Source organism: Hemiscyllium ocellatum, chromosome 20 (assembly GCF_020745735.1).
Source record: "Hemiscyllium ocellatum isolate sHemOce1 chromosome 20, sHemOce1.pat.X.cur, whole genome shotgun sequence".
NCBI lineage: Eukaryota > Metazoa > Chordata > Chondrichthyes > Orectolobiformes > Hemiscylliidae > Hemiscyllium > Hemiscyllium ocellatum.
Genome location: NC_083420.1, coordinates 53,668,063 through 53,692,833, shown reverse-complemented (window position 1 = coordinate 53,692,833; position 24,771 = coordinate 53,668,063). Strand labels below are relative to the sequence as shown.

The 24,771-nt window shown below is 43.8% G+C and overlaps 1 protein-coding gene across 1 annotated transcript in view; it reads right to left on the bottom strand.

Annotated features, from left to right (window-relative positions):
• c20h16orf89 (chromosome 20 C16orf89 homolog) overlaps window positions 1-19,335 on the bottom strand; it is a 35,408-nt gene extending 16,073 nt beyond the window's left edge. The window contains exons 1-4 of the mRNA XM_060840364.1: window positions 19,075-19,335; window positions 13,774-13,926; window positions 12,460-12,610; window positions 20-137 (exon numbers count right to left, since the gene is read on the bottom strand). Coding sequence (XP_060696347.1) covers window positions 20-137; window positions 12,460-12,610; window positions 13,774-13,926; window positions 19,075-19,312 — 660 coding nt within the window. The 5' untranslated portion in view covers window positions 19,313-19,335. The remainder of the gene's footprint in view (window positions 1-19; window positions 138-12,459; window positions 12,611-13,773; window positions 13,927-19,074) is intronic.
• Window positions 19,336-24,771: the final 5,436 nt, after the last annotated feature.

Here is a 24,771-nt window from a genome sequence, read left to right as displayed (position 1 = left end):
TAATGAACAAATTTCTTACGTGCTCCACAATAATGAAGTACAGCAGCTGGTGTGAGAGAGAGTAACCTTGACAGTTTAAAGTCGTCATCATTCTCTTACATAAGTCGGATTCCAGGCAAGAGACGCCATAGTTCTTCCTTCAGTTAAAGGAATGAAAATAAAATAACATTTGTCAAATTATTTTCAGTGTAGTTTTAAAGATGTCACCAACTCGCACGAAATTACACTGCAAACCAATAATCTGGAATAAACAGCTGGAGTAATGATAACCAATTGTCAATTGTTGTCAAAATCTGTCTGATTCACTGATGTTCTTTTGTGGAGAGAATAAGTCATCTTCGCCTGGTCAGGCCTATATGTGACTCCAGATCCACAGCAATGTGGTTGACTCTCAATGCCCATCTGCCTACCCTGCGATGCCCACATCCCGCAAAATGAATAAAACAAGCAAAAAAACAAATCATTTCGTTGTTTACATATGGGGTAGCATGGTGACTCAGGGTGGTTAGCACTGCTGCCTCACAGCGCCAGGGACCTGGGTTCAATTCCAGCCTCAGGCTGGAACCTTTTATCCTGCAACCTCTGTGTGGAGTTTGCATGTTCTCCCCGTATCTGCGTGGGTTTCTTTCCAATGATGTGCAGATTGGATGGATTGGCCAGGCTAAATTGCCGATGATGTGCAGGTTAGGTGAGTTAGCCATGGGAAATGCAAGGTTGTAGGGATAGGGTTGGATGCCCTTTGAGGGTGGTGAGGATTCGAAGGGCCGAATGGCCTGTTCCAACACTATGGGTTCTATCCCGTTTGTTGGCCAGGACCATGTTCCACCATTTCCTCCAAGCATCTTGTGCAAAGGCAGCAGCGGGTCCTGGTTCCTGGGACACAAACACATTGTCCCTTCCAAGGACACCTACTTTGAAGAAGTTCTCCTCCTCTTCCTACAAGGATCTCAGTGAGTCTCTTTCTCACTGCACCCCACAGGTCTATCACCATCGCCCAGCCCTCCCCCTCAATATTCAGCTACCTATCACGTTCCCAGCTAATGTTCCCCCCCCTCCCATTTATCTCTCAGCCGCCCTCCCCCCCCCTCCCCCCCCCCCCCACCCCCACCATCCCTCCCCCCTACAAGCCTCATTTCTGATGAAGGGCTTAATGTCAATTCCCCTGCTCCTTCACTGCTGCCTGACCTGCTGTGCTTTTCCAGCACAACACTTTCGACATTGTCTGGATTACTCTGGAGGGCAGTCCCTGCTGTATGAATTTTCACAGTAGATCTGCATTGACTGCCTCCTGCCTTCCAGCTTACACTGAGCTGGGTCCCTGGCTCAAAATCTTGGATTGATGTTCAGCCACAGAATCCATAGCCTTGTCTGATTGCTAAAGCTCACCGCAAATTGAAGAGCTTAGGGCTGTGCAGGCAGTTGTTACAAGACAGATTACATTATTTTTCAGCTCTGTCCTTGAGAATCATGATGAGATTACATGTAAAGTTACAGTGAATGGGATTCTTTCCCTATTTTCTCTTCATACATAATTATAGAACATAGAACAGTACAGCACAGTACAGGCTCTTCAGCCCACATTGTTGTGCCAAACATTTCATTTAATCTAAGATCAACCAAAATTACACACCCCTCAATTTACTGCTAACCATGTGCTTGTCCAGCAGTCGCTTAAATGTCCCTAATGTCTCTGACTCTATTATCACCGCTGGCAGTGCATTCCACCAATCACTGTGTAAAGAACCTACCTCTGACATCTCCCCTAAAGGTTCCTCCTATCATCTTAAAATTATGACCCTTCACGACAGCCATTTCTGTCCTGGGGAAAAGTCTCTGGCTGTCTACTCTGTCTATGCCTCATTACCTTGTACACCTCTAACAAATCACCTCTCTTCCTTCTTCTCTCCAGTGTGAAAAGCCTTAGCTCACTCAACCTCTCTTCATAAGACAATTCCTCCAATCCAGGCAGCATCCCGGTAAATCTCCCCCGCACCCTCTCTAAAACATCAACATCCTTCCTATAATGAAACAAACCAGAAATGGACACAATATTCCAAGTGTGGTCTAACCAGGGTTTTAGAAAGCTGCAGCAAAGCCGAAACATTATGGTGGCTCAGTGGTTAGCACGGCTGCCTCACAGCACCAGGAACCTGGGTTCAGTTCCAGCCTCAGGTGACTGTGTGGAGTTTGCACATTCTCCCTGTGTCTGTTTGGGTATATTCTGGGTGCTCCAGTCTCCTCCCACAGTCCAATTATGTGCAGTTTAGGTGGATTGGCCATGCTAAATTGCCCTGTAGTATCCAGGGAATGTGGTGGGTTAGGATGGGAAATGTGGGGCTACAGGGATAGGTTTGGGACCTAGATGGGATGCTCTTCAGAAGGTCAGTGCAGACTCGATGGGCCAAATGGTCTCTTTCTGAACCATAGGGATTCTGCAATGTGTGCTGAATACTTTCATCAATCGTATTTAAATATTTCATTTCTTGTTTACCTTATATTATAAATTAACATTTTTTTCATGGAATGTATCTATTTTAGAATAGAAGAGATCTCAGCATCATATGTTTGTTTAATTTAGCTATCAACACAGTAATCACATTTAAAAGTATCATTCTAACACTGACATTTTTTTGTTGTATTTGTTCCTGAGATGGTGATTTATTGCCTATCCCTCATGTCTCTTGGGAAGCTGGTGGTGAGTCAACCTCTTGTCACACTGCATTTATCAGGGATGTCGAGATGTGCTCAGTTCTGTTACCATGGGAGCACTGGGGTTTTGAACCAGCGACGCTGAAGGAAAGATGGTTTGGTTTCAAGTCAGGATGTTGGAAGCTTGCAGGGGGAATGTTGAAAGTGGTGATGTCCCCATGCGTCTGCTATCCCTGTCCTTCTGGATGGTGGAGTTAGTGACTGTGGAAGCTGCTGTCATAAGGAACCTTACTGAGCTGTTGCAGAGATTCTTCCTGTGTGTCGTGGTGGAGAGAGTGAATGGCTAAGACATTAATGGTTAATGGATAAAGTGTTGATCAACAGGGCTGCTTTGTCCTAGACATAACATAAAATAACCTGTACCATTCCTAAACATTTCCCCTTTATAGCTTATGACCATTTCCTTCTGAATTAGGCCCTTTTGGAATCCTGCACTCATTTCTGGTCTCCCTACTGCGGGAGGGATTCATGAAACTTGAAAGGGTTCAGAGAAGATTTACAAGGACTTTGCCACGGTTGGAGGGTTTGAGCTATAGGGAGAGATTGAATAGGCTGGGGTTATTTTCCATGGAGCGTCGGAGGCTGAGGGGTGACCTTATAGAAGTTTGTAAAATAAGGTGCATGGATAAGGTGAATAGCCAAGGTCTTTTCCCCAGGGTAGGATAGTCCAAAACTAGAGGGGTTTAAGGTGAGAGGGGAAAGATTTAAAAGGCAGCTAAGGGGCAACCTTTTCACACAGAAGGTGGTGCGTGTATGGAATGAGCTGCCAGAAAAAGTGGTGGAAGCTGGTATAATTGCAACATTTAAAAGGCAGCTGGATGGGTATATGAATAGGAAGAGTTTAGAGAGATATGGGCCAAATAGTTAATGCACCTAACTATCTGGGCAATTTAACGTGGGCAATTCACCTAGCCTGCACACCTTTGGACTGTGGGAGGAAACCGGAGCACCTGGAGGAAACACACACAGACACGGGGAGAATGTGCAAACTCCACACAGACAGTCGCCTGAGGCAGCAATCGAACCCTGGCGCTGTGAGGCAGCAGTGGTTACTCTTCGGAGGGGCGGTGTGTGGAATCTAATCTAATCTAATGTTAGTAAATGGGATCGATTAATTAAGGATATCTGGTCGGCACAGATAAGTTGGAACAAAGGGTTAAGAATTTCTGCACACAAAGCAAGAACAGCTAAGGACATAGTTGGAATGTTTAGTCTTCTTAAAAAAGTCAGTCTGGATTGATAATAAAGCACACACAAAGTGGTTGTAGATATGGTAAAAAAAATGAGGCTGATCCCAATCAATAGCTAAAGGACTCACAGAATGGACAGGAAAGTGGCATATACAAAAACAGAAAGCGATGGAGAAACTCAGCAGGTCTGACAGCATCTGTGAAGAGAAAGCAAGAGTCAATGTTTTACGCCCTTCAGCAGAGGCAGATTCAGTTAGAGAGGTCGGAAGCCACGGACTTTGATAGAAGTAATACGGTGGTAAAATTGTCTGAACGACACCATTCTAAAGAGGGGTCAGGAGCAGAGGGACCAGAGGTCACGCGCATCAATCTTTTAAGATGACAGGACATCCAGAGAGAGCAGTTAGTAAAACATGAGGGACGTTGGGTTTTAAAAATAGAGAAACAGAGTATAAAAGCTAGGAAGCTATACTGAACCTTTACAAAGCTCTTTTCGGCCACAACTGGATAGCATGGTGGCTCAGTGGTTAGCACTGCTACCTCACAGCACCAAGGGCCCAAGTTCAATTCCAACGTGGGCAACTGCTTGAAGTTTGCAAATCCTCCTCACGTCTACCTGGGTTTCCTCCCACAGTCCAAAGATGTGCAGGTTAGGTGAACTGCCCAGCCTAAATTGCCCATAGTGTCCAGGGAGGTATAGACTGGGTGGATTAGCCATGGGGAAATGCAGGGATAGGGGAGAGGGGTGGGTCTGGGTAGCACGTTCTTCGGCGCGTTGGTGCGGACTGAATGGCCTGCTTCCACATTGTAGGGATTCTATAACCAGAGAATTGTTGCCAGTTCTGGTCACTACGCTTTAGGAAGGAAACGAGGGCCCTTTACCGCATGGAGGGGAGATTTACCAGAATTAGAACATAGAACATAGAACAGTACAGCACAGAACAGGCCCTTCAGCCCACGATGTTGTGCCGACCACTGATCCTCATGTATGCACCCTCAAATTTCTGTGACCATATGCATGTCCAGGAGTCTCTTAAATGTCCCCAATGACCTTGCTTCCACAACTGCTGCTGGCAACATATTCCATGCTCTCACAACTCTCTGTGTAAAGAACCCACCTCTGACATCCCCTCTATACTTTCCTCCAACCAGCTTAAAACTATGACCCCACGTGTTAGCCATTTCTGCCCTGGGAAATAGTCTCTGGCTATTGACTCTATCTATGCCTCTCATTATCTTGTATACCTCAATTAGGTCCCTCTCCTCCTCCTTTTCTCCAATGAAAAAAGTCCGAGCTGAGTCAACCTCTCTTCATAAGATAAGCCCTCCAACAGGATCTCACGATTCTTAAATTCAATCCTCCTGTTAATGAAAGCCAAAACACCATATGCTTTCTTAACAACCCTGTCTACTTGGGTGGCCATTTTAAGGGATCTATGTACCTGCACACCAAGATCCCTCTGTTCCTCCACACTGCCAAGAATCCTATCCTTAATCCTGTACTCAGCTTTCAAATTCGACCTTCCAAAATGCATCACCTCGCATTTATCCAGGTTGAACTCCATCTGCCACCTCTCAGCCCATCTCTGCATCCTGTCAATGTCTCGCTGCAGTCTATAACAGCCCTCTATACTGTCAACGACACCTCCAACCTTTGTGTCGTCTGCAAACATGCTGGCCCATCCTTCAATCCCCTCATCCAAGTCATTAATAAAAATTACAAGCAGCAGAGGCCCAAGGACAGAGACCTGTGGAACACCACTCACCAATGACTTGCAGGCAGAATATTTTCCTTCTACTACCACTCGCTGTCTTCTGTTGGCCAGCCAATTCTGTATCCAGACAGTTAAGTTCCCCTGTATCCCATTCCTCCTGACCTTCTGAACGAGCCTACCATGGGGAACCTTATCAAATGCCTTGCTGAAGTCCATATACACCACATCCACAGCTCGACCCTCATCAATTTTTCTAGTCACACCCTCAAAGAACTCAATAAGGTTTGTGAGGCATGGCCTGCCCCTCACAAAGCCGTGTTGACTGCATTTAATCAAGCCATGCTTTTCCAGATGGTCATAAATCCTATCCCTCAAAATCCTTTCTAACACCTTGCAGACGATAGACGTGAGACTGACTGGTCTGTAATTGCCAGGGATTTCCCTATTCCCTTTCTTGAAGAGTGGAATTACATTTGCCTCTCTCCAGTCCTGATGTACGAATCCAGTGGAGAGCGAGGATGCAAAGATCTTCACAAATGGCGAAGCAATTGCATTTCTCATTTCCCAAAGCAGCCGAGGACATATCTGGTCTAGGCCTGGCGACTTGTCAATCTTAATCTTAATTGTTCCAGGAATGGACATGTTGCCCACAAGGTTCGGTTAGAGAAGCTGCTTGGAACAAATGAAATTATGGGAAGGAGTGATACATCTTTACATAAGGTTTTGTTGAGGTAGACAAAGCTGTTCCCATTAACTAATGGATCAATTAAATTAAAACCTGCCTTATAAAAACATTTCAACAATCACAATAAACATTTTAATTCATTACACTTGCTTCGAAAATTAATTGATGAAGTCAGCATAATTGTTAAAGAGTGTAATCATTGTTCTAGGTGATTGGAAGTGTAGATAAATGCCTAAGTGGACAATGGGATTAAGTAAAAATGGAATGGGAATGCAGAATAATAACATGCCGACACAGATTTTAAAGGCTAGTGCAAATGAATCAAGGCTAATGTAAACTCTTTTTTTCACACAGTGGGTAGTTAGGGTGTGGAATGCACTGCCTGGACATGTGGTGAGGGCAGGTTCAATTGAGACTTCAAGAGGGACAATGGATGTGGGCAAAAGGCATGAGATTGGCACTAGCGAATAGAATCAGTGCAGTCCTAATGGGCTGAATGGCCTCTTCCTTCACTGTAACAGTTCTGGGATCCCGTGAAGGGTCTAAGTTTGCAATAATTCTGCATTTCTCACAGCTTTGTTCATCAGTATGCAATAATCCAAAAACAGTCAAGCATCAATGGATGGGAACGATAAGTGTAAAATCATAAGACAATGTACAAGTGAAAATATGGGGTGCACACATTAAACGTCATTGTGGCTGAGGGAAAATATATCTTTTCAAAAGATGATTAAAAGCAGTGCACACAGGCAGGTGTGCTAAGAATTAGAGCCAGGTATGAGATCTGTGTTAAAAAATGGCATATTTTGAATGTTTTGCTAAGTTTGATGAGTCGATGTTTAACCACAGTGTTTTGTTGGGTCTCAGATTTCGAAGCAACATGGCAAGATCACTGGCCCCAGCTAGACCTTCAATCCTGAGATGAAGTGCCCAAGCAGTGGCTCAACTGAATTGTAGTCAAAACATGTGGTGCTGGAAAAGCACAGCCGGTCAGGCAGCATCCGAGGAGCAGCAGAGTTGATGTTTCGAGCATAAGCTCTTCATCAGGAATGCTTGAAATGTTGACTCTCCTGTTCCTCGGATGCTGTGTGACCGGCTGCTTTTTCAGCTCCACACGTTTTGACTCCGAGCTCCAGAATCTGCAGTCCTCACTTTCTCTCAACTGAACTGTCCAAACCTTTCTGGAGAATTTGTATCCAGGAAATTTTTGTTTGGTGAAAAAGCTGAAAGTTCAGGAACTTAATGGGATGTTTGGAAAATGCGTGAGGTGAATAAACCTTCTGCATAAAATGTTACAAAGTTGTTGTTTTTTAATTATTTCCACCTATTTAGGGTGCAGCTGTTAGGAGCCAGTGCATTATTTTGATAATTATAGCCTCGTGTCCTATTCCCACTGACCAAATAACTTCTCCTTTCGACTTGCTTGCTCAGCAACTTTGTAAATGATTCAGTCCCCTAAGGTATCACCTACATCCCTTACATCACTATCATTAGTTATTCCCTCCTTAAAAATATTCTTCCTGTGCTCTCCAAGACCCTTAAATATCTCATATAATGGTCTCATAATAAATCACTTGTCAGGGATTGATTAACCTCTTGGGTTCATTTTAAAACAAAGTAAACCACGGTATAAGTTAGAAAGGGAATATTACCGCAAACCAACTGATTTCTGTGTGTGCAGTTTTCAAACCCATTAGTGGACTAACGGGCAGCAGAGTCACCATGCTGTATACACACAGCACAAACTCTCTTAAAGGCAAGTAACTAATCTTCCAAATCCATGTTCTGCTTCCCAACAACCATCACTCAGTGGGGGACCTGGGTTTGATTCCACCCTCGCACGACCATCTGTGTGGAGTTTGCACATTCTCCCTGTATCTCCAGGTCCTCTGGTTTTTTCCCATGGTCCAAAGATGTGCAGGTTGAGTGGATTGGCCATGATAAATTACCCATAGGGTCCAGGGATGTACAGGTTAGGTGGATTAGCCGTGGGAAATGCAGAATTATGGGGATAGGGCAGAAGGCAGGGTGCTCTTTAACAAATCAGTAATTATCTGATGGGCTGAGTGGCCTGCTTCCACACTCTAGGGATTCTATGCTGGAATGTTTCCAGCCTTAAAGCAGTGCTGAAATCTGCTTTTTGCCCTGTGTCCAGCTTATATTTACAAATTTTCCATTAGTGATATCATTCACCTGGATAGCAGGTTATGTACACGAATGACACACGATCTTTGCTGTCCACAACCCTGCTACTACTGTGTGTTCAACGTGTTTTGCTCACTGATATCTGTTGACACAACATCTTTAGTCAAACCATGGAAATTGGATAGTATTTTCCTTCGTCTTCACCATTGTCATCTTTAGCTCAGTGATAGCACTAGCATCACAGAGTCAACGATTGGTGGGTTTGGATCCCATTCTGAAGACAAATTGAATCTGGTAATTAGGTGCAGCGCTGAGGGAGCACTGAACTATTAGGGGTACCACCTTTTAACTGAGACATTGAATATCTTCTTAGCTGGTAGTCAAACATCTCAGAGCGCTATTTCAACGCAGGTTTGCTCGCCAGTTAACTGGCCATTATTGCATTGCCATTCAGGGAAACTTGCTGTGCACAAGTTAGTTGCTGGTGACACCTCATTGGAAGATCATGCAGGCTGCCACAGAAATGCAAGCTGAGCTTCTCTCTTCCACTCATATCCAATCCCTTCATGGTTTGATGAAATATAATGGACTGGTAGATAAGATAGTGATGAAGGCATTTGGTATGCTTTCCTTTATTGGTCAGAGCGTGAGTATAGGAATTGGGAGATCATGTTGCAGCAGTACAGGACATTGGTTCGGCCACTTTTGGAATATTGTGTGCAGTTCTGGTCTCCCTCCTTTCAGAAGGATATTTTGAAACTTGAAAGGGTTCAGAGCAGATTTAAAAGGATGTTCCCAAGGTTGGAGCGTTTGAGCTACAGGGAGAGGCTGAATAGGGTGGGGCTGTTTTCCCTGGAGTGTTGGAGGCTGAGAGGGTGACCTCACAGAGGTTTATAAAATCATGAGGGGCATGGATAGGGTAAATAGACAAGATATTTTCCCTGGGTGAGGTAGTCCAAAACTGGAGGGCATAGGTTTATAAGGTGAGAGGGGAAAGATATAAAAAGGATCTAAGGAGCAACTTTTTCATGCAGTGGGTGGTGCGTGTATGGAATGAGCTGCCAGATGAAGTGGTAGGGGCTAGTACAATTACAACATTTAAAAGGCATCTGGATGGGTAAATGAATAGGAAGAGTTTAGAGGGATGTGGGCCTCTAAATGGGACCAGATTAATCTGGGATAGTTGGTCGACATGGACGAGTTGGACCAAAGGGTCTGTTTCTGTGCTGTACATCTCTATGATTCTATAAATGGCCTCCAGGTGACTTCTGATGTCTAGTGTTTCAGAGTGAACAAGTTGCTTGGCAATCTTAGCATCTGATTTAACCCGGAACTGAGCTACTGGCTTCATATTCTCAGCATTACACTGATCACCAATCTCCACCTCTGCAACATCCCATTCCTTAGACCCCGCCTCATCGCATCAGCTAATGAAACATTAAATATTGACTTTATTAACTCTGGGGTAATTACTCATACTTTCATCATTGACCCCTGTTCAATCCCCATTACCATTCTGAATCAACTTTGATTCATTAATAAAGTCTGTTCATCCATCCACTCCATGTTTATCAAAATACACTAATTCCTGGTCATACCAAACTCAAATTTATCCTCTTGATCCTTTTACCCCTTCTTATCTCTGTTACCTCCTTCAGCCTTGCAAGAGTTGGGGCTTCAGCAACCGATTACCTGGGTTCCAGAAGCCCCTTCCAAACCATTAATTCTATCCTTCCCTGTTTTCAAGACCCTCCTAATGGCTCTCCTTTAACTCAATGTCCTCTGTGAAATATATTTTCCATGTAATGGGAGTTAATAAACTGAAGGTGTTATTATCACATGAAAAGAAATATATTTCTACAACATTTGTGCTGAACATTTGTACATTATAGAAATCAGAAAATGGAAAGGGAGTCAATTCTACCTACTTCCCAAAATGTAAGTCTACTTAAAGTGTGGTGATGGACTAAACTCTAAGCCATCCCCCAATAAAGTGTACAAAAGATGACAAGAGTGATTCACAAACAGTTATTGCTCCTAACCTGAGCACACAGAAACAGGCGAAGGGTGGCCATTGCTACATTCTGTGACAGGGAAAGATTTGGTTCAACCCCATTCTGAAAAGAATCCTCTGAAACTTGTGTAGATCTTGTCCAAATCCTATGTTGTTCTCAAGTTTTAGTGGGTGCTGTATTGCGCAAGTGTACCATGGCAGAAGGTGAAAATACAAAAGATTGGTTCTGCTTTTCTCCAATTCTCAGTCAGTCAATCTCAACCCAGAAAAGCTATCACACAAAATAAGAACATTAGGAACAGAAAAGGCTAAGTTAAGGAATTGTGCTGTATATTTCTTCAACAAGCAAGATAAATAATAATATTCAAAGGTTTGCCCGATAGTGGAGGGTAAGGAAGAAGAAAATACAAAGTGCCTGTAAATGTCCAGTTACAAACCATGCATTGAAAACAATGCTTTGCTTATCACGTTTATAACATTAGGCTGCAGTGATTAAATTGCATGTTTTTTTAACTGGGGACCCCTCGGCATTTAATGTTGTTACTGCATTTGTGATCCAGAGAGCAGAGTGATGGGTTCAATTCCTGCCATGGCAGCTGGCGGAACTGAGCTCTAATGAATAAATCTGAAACAGAGATGGTGACCATGGCAACTATCGTCAGTTGTATTAAAAATCCATCAGGTTCACTTAGGTACTTTAGAGAAGGAAATACAAATGTAAGAAACAGGAACAGGAGTAGGCCATCTGGCCCATTGAGCCTGCTCTGCTACTCAAGAAGATCATGACTGATCTTTCCATGCACTCAGCTCCACTTACCCCACTCACTCACCCTAACCCTCAATTCCTTTACTGTTCTTTGCCTTAAAAAATATTCAATAAGGTGGCCTCAACTGCTTCGCTGGTCGGAGAATTCCACCGATTCACAACCCTTTGGGAGAAGCAGTTCCTCCTCAACTCAGTCCTAAATCTGCTCCCCCTTATTTTGAGGCTATGCCCCTTAGTTCTAGTTTTACCCACCAGTGGAAACAACCTCCATGCCTCTATCTTATCTATTTCCTTCATAACTTTACATATTTCTAAAAGGTATCCCCTCATTCTTCTAAATTCCGAGTATAGCCCCAGTCCATTCAATCTCTCCTCATAAGTTCGCCCTCTCAACTCCGCTATCAATCTGGTGAACCTCCTCTGCACCCACTTTTCTTAAGGAAGGAGAGCAGAACTCTGATATGCTACACTTCATCCCCAACTTCAAGTTATCTATGTAAATGATAAGCAATTGCAGTCGCCACACTGATCCCTGAGGCATGCCCTTAGCCCCTGATTCCCAACCAGAAAAACACCCATTTATCCCCACTCTTTGCTTTCTGTGAGTTAACCAATCTTCTGTCCACGCCCATAATGTCGTTCACCCCATATCTAATGCAGCAGCCTTTTGTGCAACACCTTATCAGATGTCTTCTCAAAATCCAGATATACCACATCCATCGCTTGCCCATTGTCCACTGCGCTTGTAATGTCCTCAAAGAATTCCAGTTCATTAGTGAACTGCTTCTCATGAACCCATGCTGTGTCTGCACAATGGGACAATTTCCATCTAGACGTCTCGCCATTTCTTCCTTGATAATCGATTCAAGCATTTTCATCCCTACCTGGTCTGACCTACATGTGACTCCAGACACACAGTTGGCTCTTAACTCGCTTTGAAATGACCCAATCAGTTCAAGGGCAATTTGGCTTGGTCAACAAATGTTGGCTTTATCAGTAACATAAAAGAAGTTTTAAAAATTATAAACCCTACCCTATTGACCAAATTCACCATGGAACTAAGTTCCGCATATTGTAGCCTATAGTAAACTAAAACACATTCATTAAAAATATTTACCTTTTGTAGAAGGGTAACAGCTTAACATAGTTTTAATTGTATAAAGGTATTTTAATGTTTTATGTTCATTTGCTATTTTAAACATCGAGCATTTGTAGAATTCAAAGACATGACATACCAAGTACCCAGGAGCTGAGTCATGCAGCGGTCACTGATATTCTCTCCAAAACACTCTGTAACCCTTACTTCAGGATAAACTAGTTTGGCATCTGTTTTAATCCACTGAGGATCAAGAGTCCAAAAGTCAATGTGCAGTGTTGGTTGAAAAGCTGTGAAAAGAGACAGCATAGCTCGAGATTAAAGCAGGACCATGTTAATATAACACCATGAAAAGGAACAGAAGTCAAACATTTAAGCCTTTGGACCAGCGCCACCAGATAATATGATCATAGCTAAACCAAATAAGTTCATAAGAAATGGGAGCAGGAACATGGGTTCTTGTGGTGCAGCGGTAGTGTCCCTAGCTCTGAGACATGAGGCCTAGGTGTACATCCAACCTGCTGCAGAATAACTCTGTACAGGTTGAGCAAGGAAGTAGCTCTCAAATAAATACATTCAAACAAGTAAGAAAATCTCAAAAGGGTACTCAAATGATAAATGCATTATTTGCACATTTGTGATGTAGTGTTAGTGTCCCTACCTCTGACATAGGAGGTCCAAGTTGCACCTACTCCAGGGATGTGAAACAACAATACTGAACAGACTGATTAGGAAAATATCTGTAGAACACACAGAATAGATATATTCCAACAAGTAAGAAGCCGCAAGAGGAACGCTCAGAAAAAAAGAACATTATTTTGAGCTGTGGAACTATATTTGTGTCATTGAGTCAAAATCTCACAGATTCCTACCTGAAAAACTGTGAGTAAGTACACATCCATGGACTGCAGTGGTTCAAGAAGGCAGCTCACCACCCTCTCAAGGGGTAATTAGGGATGGGCAGTAAATGGGCAATGTCCTTATCCCATGACTGAACTATTTTTAAAACGGCTGAACAAGGTGATGCAATTTTCATGGAAACCTTTGCATAGCTACAACTCTGCTAGGAACCCAATCAGTGACTGAATGGAATCAGCGACATCGGGCGAAGCATGGTTAGGTCAGAGAGAACTGGGTCAAAGGTTGACAATTCCACACAGGGGCCACTCAGATTTCCATAGGCCCACCCTGTGACAGCTTGGCCTAGGAAACCTCATCCCATCATTCTCTCCAGTGAGACTACATAAGCTGCTGAGTGTACAAACTGGAGGCATTAGCTTCTATTAGTCTCTCATTGATACTCTGAGTCACATAAAACCTATCTGCAAATTACTTGCAACATCCTTGTGACATGACAGTGCTTTCATTTTGCTCTTGATTTCTTTTCACGGGAATTAAGTTTGGAAATGCCATGAAAATGATTGTCAAGCTAGAGCACATATAAGGTAATTACCATTAAAATACGCAGGGTCGGTCACTTTAACTGTTTCAATAGCTTTGGCTGCTATGAAGTCCAGTCTTCTTACTAGATCGCCAACCTTTTTGAACTGTGAGGCAGCTTCATGTCCCGACAGTGACCATCGCTTTAGTGCGTCTTCAAGCTCAGCTGTGGGAGTAAAACACATATTCAACTTCAGCACCACTCTCAGGTGATAAAGTCTGATGGCCAAAACCATCAACAAGGTCCGCAACTTCAAACAACAACTTATACCATTGACGGTTCCAGGAGAGAGCTAATGGACTTAGAATCATAGAATCCCTACAACGTGGAAACAGGCCCTATGGCCCAACAAGTCCACACAGTCCCTCTGAAGAGTAACCCACCCAGACCCATTCCCCTACACTATTATTCTACATTTCCCTTACACATACCTGAACACTGTGGGCAATTTAGCATAGTCAATCCACCTAACCTGCATGTTTTAGATTAGATTACTTAGTGTGGAAACAGGCCCTTCGGCCCAACAAGTCCACACCGACCCGCCGAAGCGCAAACCACCCATACCCCTACATTTACCCCTTTACCTAACACTACGGGCAATTTAGCATGGCCAATTCACCTGACCCGCACATCTTTGGACTGTGGGAAGAAACCGGAGCACCCGGAGGAAACCCACGCAGACATGGGGAGAACTTGCAAACTCCACACAGTCAGTCGCCTGAGGCTGGAATTGAACCCGGGTCTCTGGCGCTGTGAGGCAGCAGTGCTAACCACTGTGCCACCGTGCCGCCCACTTAGATTAGATTACTTACAGTGTGGAAACAGGCCCTTCGGCCCAATAAGTCCACACCAACCTCCGAAGAGCAACCCACCCAGACCCATTCCCATACCTTTACCCCTTCATCTAACACTACGGGCGATTTAGCACGGCCAGTTCATCTAACCTGCACATTTTTGGACTGTGGGAGGAAACCATAGCACCCGGAGGAAACCCACGCAGACACGGGGAAAATGTGCAAACTCCACACAGACAGTTGCCTGAGGTGGGAATTGAACCGGGTCTCAGGCGCTGTGAGGCAGCAGTGCTAACCACTGTGCCATCGTGCCGCCCTTTTTTAGTCTTTGGACTATGGGAGGAAGCCGGAGCATCCGGAGGAAACCAATCCAGACACAGGGAGAATATGCAAACTCCACACAGTCTTAAAATGTTAATGCTGTTTCTCTCTCGATAGATGCTACCAGGTCTTCTGAAGTTCTCCAGTACTTTTGTGTTTTATTTCTGACCTCCAGAATCTGTAGCATATCACTTTTAATGCTGTTGTTGTTTGTTTATTGTAGTAGCTGAAAATGTGATGCTGGAAAAGCGCAGCAGGTCAGGCAGCATCCAAGGAACAGGAGATTCAACGTTTCGGGCATAAGCCCTTCTTCAGGAAATCTTCTTAAGGGCTTATGCCTGAAACATCGAATCTCCTGCTCCTTGGATGCTGCCTGACCTGCTGCGCTTTTCCAGCAACACATTTTCAGCTCTGATCTCCAGCATCTGCAGACTTCACTTTCTCCTGTTCATTGTAGTAAACTTCAATCAACTTTGACAGTTTGGGGCACATTTTAATTTTTGTCGCTGGGCCGAAAGTTGATGATTGTTCATTCCCACTCAACTTCTCTCGTTGTTGTGGAAAAGAAAACATGTTCCATGTCTTCTCCAATCTATATACCCCTCAGGTCTGAAACCGAGCGGGTTAATTCATTAAAGGTAAAGTTCTGCAGATGCTGGAGATCTGAAATCCAAGCTGAAACACTACAGGTCTGGCAGCATGGACGGAACAAAAAGGAGAGTGAATGTTCTGAGGCCAATAATGAGTCTATGTCAGAAGTGAAGCACGCTGGAAATCTGATGGATTTATGTTGTCCAAAACGTGGGGAGGAGGAGCAAGTAGAGCAGATGGGAAAGGTACCTCGGAGCAAAAGGGAACGGAAATGCTGATGGTAGAGAGGAGATAGAGATGATGAATGGGTGGCATGGTGGCTCAGTAGTTAGCACTGCTGCCTTACAGCACCAGGGACCTGGGTTCAATTCCAGCCTCGGGTGACTGTGTGGGTTTGCACATTCTCCCATTGTCTGCCTGGGTTTACTCCCACAGTTCAAAGATGCGTAAGTTAGGTGAATTGGCCAGGCTAAATTGGCCGTAGTGTTCAAGGATGTGTAGGTTAGGTGCATTATTCAGGGGTAAATGGAGAGTAATAAGGTAGAAGAATGGATCTGGGTGGATGACTCTTTGGAGGGTTGGTGTGGACTTGTTGGGCCAAATGGCCTGTTTCCACACTGGAGGGATTCTATGTTATGAATATTTGTTAATGGTAGCTGTTAATAGCAGAAAATAGGTTAGATACACTGTGAACTAACCATGACTAGTTGTGGAGGGGGTGTAAGTGCAGGAAGGAATTCTAATCAAATTGGAAAGCAGTGTTCATAATTTCAAGATGTTAAACACACTGTTGATTCCTGAGGCTGCAAAATACCTAAGCAGTGATAAATGAGGTGCTGTTCTTCCAGCTTATTTTGGCTTTTCTGGAACACTGCCCCCTTTCCTGTCTCTTTCTCTCCCTCTGTTTCTCCCCACCCTACCCCAATTGTATTCAGTGTCTTGTTTTTTGTGTGGCTTTGCTCTCAGTAGAGCTGGTTTATCTTCTGCTATTAACACTGAATATTAACACCTACTCTTCATTCATTAATCCTCTCTACTACCATTCCACACTGTAGAAGGGAAAGCGATAGAGGATGCAGAGGAGATTTCCCAGGGTGTTGCCTGGGCTGGAGAGTCTCAGTTATGAAGGGAGATTGGACAGACTGGGGTTGTTTCCCTGAGAGCAGAAGAGACTGAGAGGGGACATGATAGAGTTATATAGAAAGAAGGAGGGTTAGAGATAGAGTATATAGGAAGGAACTTTTCCCCTTTATGGAGGGACCAATATCCAGGGGCATTGATTTAAGATAAGGGGCAGGAGGCTTAGAGGAGATGTGAGGAAAGTATTTTTCACCCAGAGATGGTGGGAATCTGAAACTCATTGCCAGTAAGGATGGGAGAAGCAGAAACCCTCATAACGTTGAAGAAGTATTCAGACATACATTTGGATGTCAAGGCATACAAGGCTATGGGTAACTGCTGGAAAATGGGATTAGAATAATGAGCTGGTTGTCTTTGACCAGAGCACACTCGATCTTTTTCTGTTGTTAGCATACCCATTGCCTTTTGCCTTTGAGGCAACTTTACCACTAGTTCCGATCATTCCCTCCTGTCCTGCAATGGTTCAAGGAGATGGTTCATCACCACTACCAGCATTATCACTGGGCACCAAATGTCAAATGGTTAGGTGCACCATGCACAGTTTGCATTTTTCATTAAATGACGTGCTCACATAATCTCGAATCTGAACAGGTTAGGTGATTGATTAGGTGACAGAGAACAGACAGGTCCTTCTTCAGCAGTAGATGTAATCCAGGATTATATGTTATCTTCCAATGCCAGGATCAAGGATGGCACTGAGTGGTTGCACAGCACCGTGAGGGGGAGGGTGAACAGCCACCACTTGTGACACACATTCATGCCAACAAACGAAACAGAGAGAGGATTGCATTTCTGCAGTTAGAAATCAGGGAGCTGGACAGAAAATTAGCAAGCAAGACCTCAAATGTAGCAATCTTCAGATCACTCCCAGTGTCCCACATATGAGAGTATAGTAGTCAAAGGATAAGGCAGATGAATGTGCAGCTGAAATGATGATGCAGGAGGGCGTGCTGTAGACGTGAGGACCAGCTCCGGGAATCATGAGACCTCAGCATGTGTTGCTCTTGAACAGAGCAGAGACTGAGTTCCATGTAAAGCCGGAGTGGCTTTAAATGAACTTAGGGTGACATGGTGGCTCAGTGGTTAGCACTGCTGTCTCAAAGCACCAAGGCCCCAGGTTCGATTCCACCCTCTGTCTGTGTGGAGTTTCCATATTCTCGCTATGTCCGTATGGATTTCTTCTGGGTGCTCCGATTTCCTCCCACAATCCAAATATATGCACATCAGGTGGATAGGCCATGCTAAAATGCCCATAGTGTCCAGGGTTGTGCAGGCTAAGTGGGATAGAAATTGAAAATGCAGGATTACAGGGATTGGGTGGGACGGTCTTCAGAATGTTGATGCGCATCGATGGACCAAATGGCCTCTTTCCACACTGTTGGGATTGTATGTGCATGGGAGCTGGGAGAGAATATCAGGAAGACCAAAACGTATGAAATATTAGGATAAATAGCACCAGAATAGGAAATAGCAAATTAATGCATGGGATTCTAGTACAGGTGAGCATTATAGCCTCTCCCTCAGGATTAATGTGCATGTATGCGAATTCACAGAGTGCGGTAAATAATTTTGGTAAGTTGTTTATTTCAGGAAAATGATGTTGTGATTAAAACGAAGCCTTGACTCAAAGAAGGGAAGGAGTAAGTATTATATATTCCAGTTCTAATTGACTATTTCAATTTATGACATGAAATATTAAATAATCCACACTTATATTTTCAAAATCAATTTAGTACACATTGTGGTTCACCCAATGTTTGCTAGTTTCCTTTTATTCATATTTTATTGAAAATAGTCGGCATTATATCTTGGTGGAGAACGTGAGGATTGCTGATGCTGGAAATCAGTCTAGATTAGAGTGGTGTTGGGAAAGCACAGCAGGTCAGGCAGCATCCGAGGGGCAGGAGAATCGGGCAAAAGCCCTTCATCAGGATTAAGGCTTATGCCTGACCTGCTGTGCTTTTCCAGCAATACACTCTCGGCGTTATGTCTTAAGTCGATTACAAATGGATATTGAGAGTGCACGATTAGTGAATACGAGAAGATCCCTGAGCAGAAGCAGAATTTGCCTGCAGTTCCAACGCTTTTTATGATTAACAACACAACAGAGTGAGTGTTGAATCCTACAGCCCGGATTCACTGTTCAAAATTATCTGTCTTGTTTTATTTCACACCAACTTCCCACATGTTCGCACGTCCTGTCAGAACTGCGATCTCTTAATAACTTTGGCCAGGTCAAGCCACACAGACACAGACAACAACATAAATGTCACTGTACACTCCACAGCCCATTGGGTTATTTCCCTGTCAGTTACAGATGGAGATGAGACTGTGTCATTTACTCACTGGGTAGTTCAGGATGGAGAGGCAGCACACCCACACTCCCTGGCAATGTGCTGATTGGCTTCCCACCCAGTCACCCAACTCCCTCAGGACCAGCACCGGCTGCAGTTAATCTCCCGTTTACCTTGTAACATCCGAAATCCCAACACTCCGTCCAAAGTGAAGTGCTCATACTCATTCTCGAAGAAAAGAATTGCTTTCCCCAGGCCGGAAATCACATCGTCCAGCCTTGACTCCTTTGCTGAAGCGAAACTAAGAACGGTAAATGCAATCAGAGCCGAATTCATCCTCCACTTTGGTGTAGACAGCGCTCTGAAACCTGGTGGTTCTGAGCTGTGGGGACAGCACGTGACTCTGTGCATCCTCTCAATAATCCTAGCTTTTTAACTTTGTGTTTACTAGATTTTAGTTCCCCCGCCCCTTCATCAAAGCCCGACAGCAAAATCGGCTTTAGGCATGCCTGAAGTCTTCTTTAAAAAAAAACCCACATCACTAAGAGCTTTGATTGCAAATTGAAGCTACAGCACCAGTTTTAACTGGTTATACTTAATACCATTTCTGGCAGCATCCCCAATCCATTATGGAATGATATGAGGATTGAGTCTTTAAATGGGATTGTTCAGGGATTTGAGCTTTTTGGTCATAAAACTCACTAAACTGCTGTTAACACTGAACCATCCAGACAAATGATTTATTGTAGTTTTGTGTTGTTGCATTAAATTCTATCAAACAGTAACTCCTGTTTCTCCCTCAGGGTCACCAGTTTTAAGAGGGTGTTATAGAAGTCCCGAGGCTATCTTCACCCACTCTTGACTTTATTTTAAGTCAGATTTTCTCTCATTAGAACAAAACTCTTTTAATAGCCTGGGCTTCGCTGAAACAAAAGCACTCCTTTGTATTAAAATGAATTTGTTGTATTTATCATCAGCACACTAGTTGGAAGGTCATGTTGCAGCTGTACACGATACTGGGAAGGCCACTTTTGAAATACTGTGTACAATTCCAGTTGCCCTGATGTAGGAAGGATGTTGTTAAACTAGCAAGAGTACAGATAACATTTACAAGGATGTTACCGGGACTAGAGGGTCTGAGTTATAGGGAGAGGATGGATAGAGTCATAGAGTGCCACAGCACAGAGACAGGCCATTTGGCCCAAACTGGTCCATGCCGTCCAAAATGTCCATTCGTGCTAACTCCATTTCCCTGCACATGGCCCATATCCTTCTAAACATTTCCTACTCATGTATTTGTCCAAATGACTTTTAAATGTTGTTGATGTACTCACCTCAACCACTTCCTCTGGCAGCTCATTCCATATGAGTACCACACACTGTGTGAAAATGTTGCCCCTCAGGTTCCCTTTAATACTTTCCCCTCTAACCTTAAACTGATGCCTCCTAGTTCTTGATTCCCCAACCCTGGGGAAAAGACTGAGTGCATTTCATCTGTCCATGCCTCTCATGATTTTATACACCTCCACAAGATCCACGCCTCAGTCTCCTATGCTCTAAAGGAAAAGTTCTAGCTTGTCCAACTTCTCCCTTTAACTCAGACCATTCAGTCCAGGCAACCTCCTTGTAAATGTCTTCTGCATTCTTTCTAATTTAACAACATCCATCCTATAACAAGGTGACCAAAACTGAACACCATATTCTAAGTGTGGTCTCACCAATGCCCTGTATAACTGAAACATAACTTCCCAATTTCTATACTAATTTCCCTGACTGACGAAGGCCAGTGTGCCAAAAGCCTTCTTCACTATCCTGCCTACCTGTGACTCTACTTTCAGAGAACTATGAACCAGAACTCCAAGATCTATCTCTTCCACTACACTACTTAAGGCCCCACCATTCTCCATGAAACTCCTGAGATAGGGTGGGGCTTTTTTCCCTGGAGCGTCGGAGGCTGAGGGGTGATCTTATAGAGGTTTATAAAATCATGAGGGGCATGGATAAGGGTAGGGGAGTCTTAAACTAGAGGGCATAGGTTTAAGGTGAGGAGGAGAAAGATTTAAAAGGGACCTAAGGGATATCTTTTTCACACAAAGTGTGTGTATGGAATGAGCTGCTGGATGAAGCAGCAGAGGGGGATATAATTATAAAATTTAAAAGATATTTGGACAGCTACATGGATAAGAAAGGTTTAGAGGGATGTAGACCAAACACAGGCAGGTGGGAGTAATTCGGTTTAGGATATCTGGTTGGCAAGGACAAGTTGAACTGAATTGTCTCTTTCCATGCAATATGAGCCTATGACTCTAAGACACATGGCGGAAATGAATGAGATTAACCTCAGAACACTTCAACCCCAGGGCATCAATGTGGACTTCATCAGCTTCCTCATTTCCCCTTCCCCCACCTCATCCTAGTTTCAAACTTCCAGCTCAGCACTGTCCCCATGACTTGTCCGGACTTGTCCGAACTGCCTAGCTCCTTGTTCACCTATCCACTCCACCCTCTCCTCCCTGACCTATCACCTTCATCCCCTCCCCCACTCACCTATTGTACTCCATGCTACTTTCTCCCCACCCGCACCCTCCTCTAGCTTATCTCTCCATGCTTCAGGATCACTGCCTTTATTCCTGATGAAGGGCTTTTGCCCGAAACGTTGACTTCGCTGCTCGTTGGATGCTGCCTGAACTGCTGTGCTCTTCCAGCACCACTGATCCGGGAATGAATGATATCAAACTAGAATGGAGAGACAACTCCCACAATTATAAAAGAAAACCCCACTACTTGAATAAGTCACCCCTCCACCTGGATGTTGTCCTTTGTTCCTTTTTAATGCTGCTATAGCCTTAGGGGACCACTCTCCCATTAGAAAGAGAGAGATGCTTGGCAGTCGTTTAACCTGAGTGTCACCGTGCCTGAGGCCAGGGACGGGATTGAAAAGAAGAGTCCTTTATGGTGACCTCAGCCAGCGCGGGAATTGAATGAACACTGGTGGCATTATTCTGTGTTGCAAACCAGCCATCCAGCCTACTGCTCTACCTGACCCACAAACTCAGCAGCCACCCTCCCTACAAGTCAAACTAACCACAACGTCATATGAGTAATCGATTAAAAATTGAAATCCTCTAACAATGTCACATTTTTCAAGAAGATATTCAGAACTTGCTGATATCGTTATACTATTTCCTTGCAATATTCAAAATCTTACCACTCCATCCAAAGTGAAAAGGTCAAACTCATTTTCGAAGAAAACATTTGCTTTCTCCAGTTACTCCGAATATTTAACAACAAAAAGATGAATGCCAAACAGAGGTTATCTGAGAGAAACCAGCTCCAACTTGGGCTCTGGGTCTCTTTCTCAAATCCCAGCTTTCCGCTTATCATTTCAGTTTTAGTTTGAACCTCAGGCTGCGTTCCTGTCTGCAGACTTTGCAAGACCCCAGATGAGGAAAGGGTACCAGGATCTGTCAGTGATTGATTGCCCTGTGTTCTAGATGTAAAGTTGCCTTGGACAGTCCCTGTGATGGTTCTAAGCTGGCTCCATATGTCTAGTAGTAAGATTTAACGCACGCAGTATTTGTTGTCAAGAAAAATTGAGAGATGCTGATCCATGACTCGGCTGTGATTCCAATCCTTTGTGCTCCCTGCAATTTATCCTCAGTCACCCAAACTGCCTTTCAGTTCAATATACTGCACCGAGAGAGCCAAACCCTCATACTCACACCCACCCTTTGAAAGAAAAGCACCAAAATTCATCCACGAGTGCCTCATGCATTTCTCCGAATATGGATAAATGTAGGTGACCAGGCGAAAACAAGGCATGGAATTCCTGCTGCTTATGTGTCTCGAATTCCTTTTCTTTTCTTGTTCCTGTGATTATTGGAAAACTGAAAACCAGCAGATTTTCTTAAAATAACTCTAGAAAATCTACAGGGTGGAAAGAGGCCATTCAGCCCATCTCAACCCTCTGAAGTGCATCTCAGCCAGACCCATGTGATCTCTGTAACCCTGTATTTCCCATGGCTAACCCATCTAGCCTGCACATCCCTGGACACTACGGGCAATTTAGCATAGCCAATCCACCGAACCGGCACAACTTTGGACTACCCTTCGGTCAAATCAGTCCATGCCAAACACAATGCCAAACTAAACTATTCCCACCTGCCTGCTTCTAACCCACATCCCTCCAAACCGTTCCTATTCATGTACTTACCCAAGTATCTTTTAAACATGCTAATTCTATCCACATAACCACTTCCTCCAGAGATTCATACCTATCCAGATGCCTTTTAAATGTTGTAATTGTACCAGCCTCATTCCGTACACACACCATTCTCTGTGTGAAAAAGTTGCACTTTTGGTCCCTTCTAATTCTTTCCCTGCTCACTTTAAACCTATGCCCTCTAGTTTTGGACTCCCATACCCTGGAGAAAAGACCTTGACTATTTACCCTATGAGTTCCCCTCATGATTTTATAAACCTCTATAAGGTCACCCCTCAGCCTCCGAGGCTCCAGAGAATGCCCTAGCCTGTTCAGCCTCTCCCTGTAGCTCAAACTCTCCAACCCTGGCAACATCCTTGTAAATTGTTTCTGAAATCTTTCAAGTTTCACAACATCTTTCTAATTCCATTTTTCAGCATTTTCCCATAGCCTTGCATACCTTGACATTGCAAACGCACATCTTAATATGTCTTAAATGTTACAAGGGTTTCTGCTTCTATCACCGTTACAAGCAGTGAGTTCCAGATTCCCAATATCTCTCTGGTTAAAAAAGTCTTTTCCTCACATCTCCTCTAAACCTTCTTGCTTAAATCTATGCCGCCCCGCCCCCAGTCATTGATCCCTGCACCAATGGAAAAGTCTATTCCTATCTCCCCTCCCCTCCCCAGTAATTTTATAATCAATTGAGGCATTTGAGAGGGAATTGAGTTATTATGTGAAAAGGGAGAATGTACAAGGAGAAAGCAGGGGAATGGTCACTAGTGAATTACTCCTTTAGGGCAGATTGACCTCGATCTATGTCAAAAGGTGTGGTGCTCAAAAAACACAGCCGGTCAGTCAGCATCCGAGGAGCAGGAGAGTCTCCATTTCGAGCATAAGCTCTTCATCACATTCCTGATAAAGAGCTTATGCTCGAAATGTCGACTCTCCTGCTCCTTGGATGCTGTCTGACCGGCTGTGTTTTTTGAGCACCACACTTTTTGACTCTGGCTTCCAGCATCTGCAGTCCTCATTTTCTCCTGACCTCTATCCGTGCTGTGTTGACTCACTGGAATCAAAATGTTTTGGCTACAAGGTTAGGTTCAGGGAGCTGAATTAAGAAAAATACAGTGGGTGAATCATGAGCAGATCATGAAATTGGTGCCTAACACTGATTTGACAGTGAAGTTTCCATTTTTGACCTCATCATCCCTGTTAATGCCCTCAGAGTCATCGACAGTTGATCATCTGTCAATTACACAAGGCCCCTTTAACAACACTATTTAAAGGGTTTGGCATTCAACTTAGGTGTTTCTGATTATCTGTTTGCTGCTGGAGATTTAATAGAAGTACTGCATGTTATTACAAACAGTCCTCTTAACATTCATTAGGTTAGTAACAAATTCAATCAGTTTATTCTTTAACTTCCACATAAAGAGAAAATTTTCAGGTGGAGTGTTCCAAACAGGTCAGACACACATGAATTTCTATTAAATAAAGGAAAACGACAAATATACACACGTTATCAAACTGGAAATGGCATTGCTTTATATGATAATCCTTTGCTTAAACCTGAGTAGGTTCAGTACGTTCACCAATATTTTTTGCAATTTATGTACAAAATATCATGTAACATTGTCAGCAAATCAGGTAAGACTCCGTGTCCTTG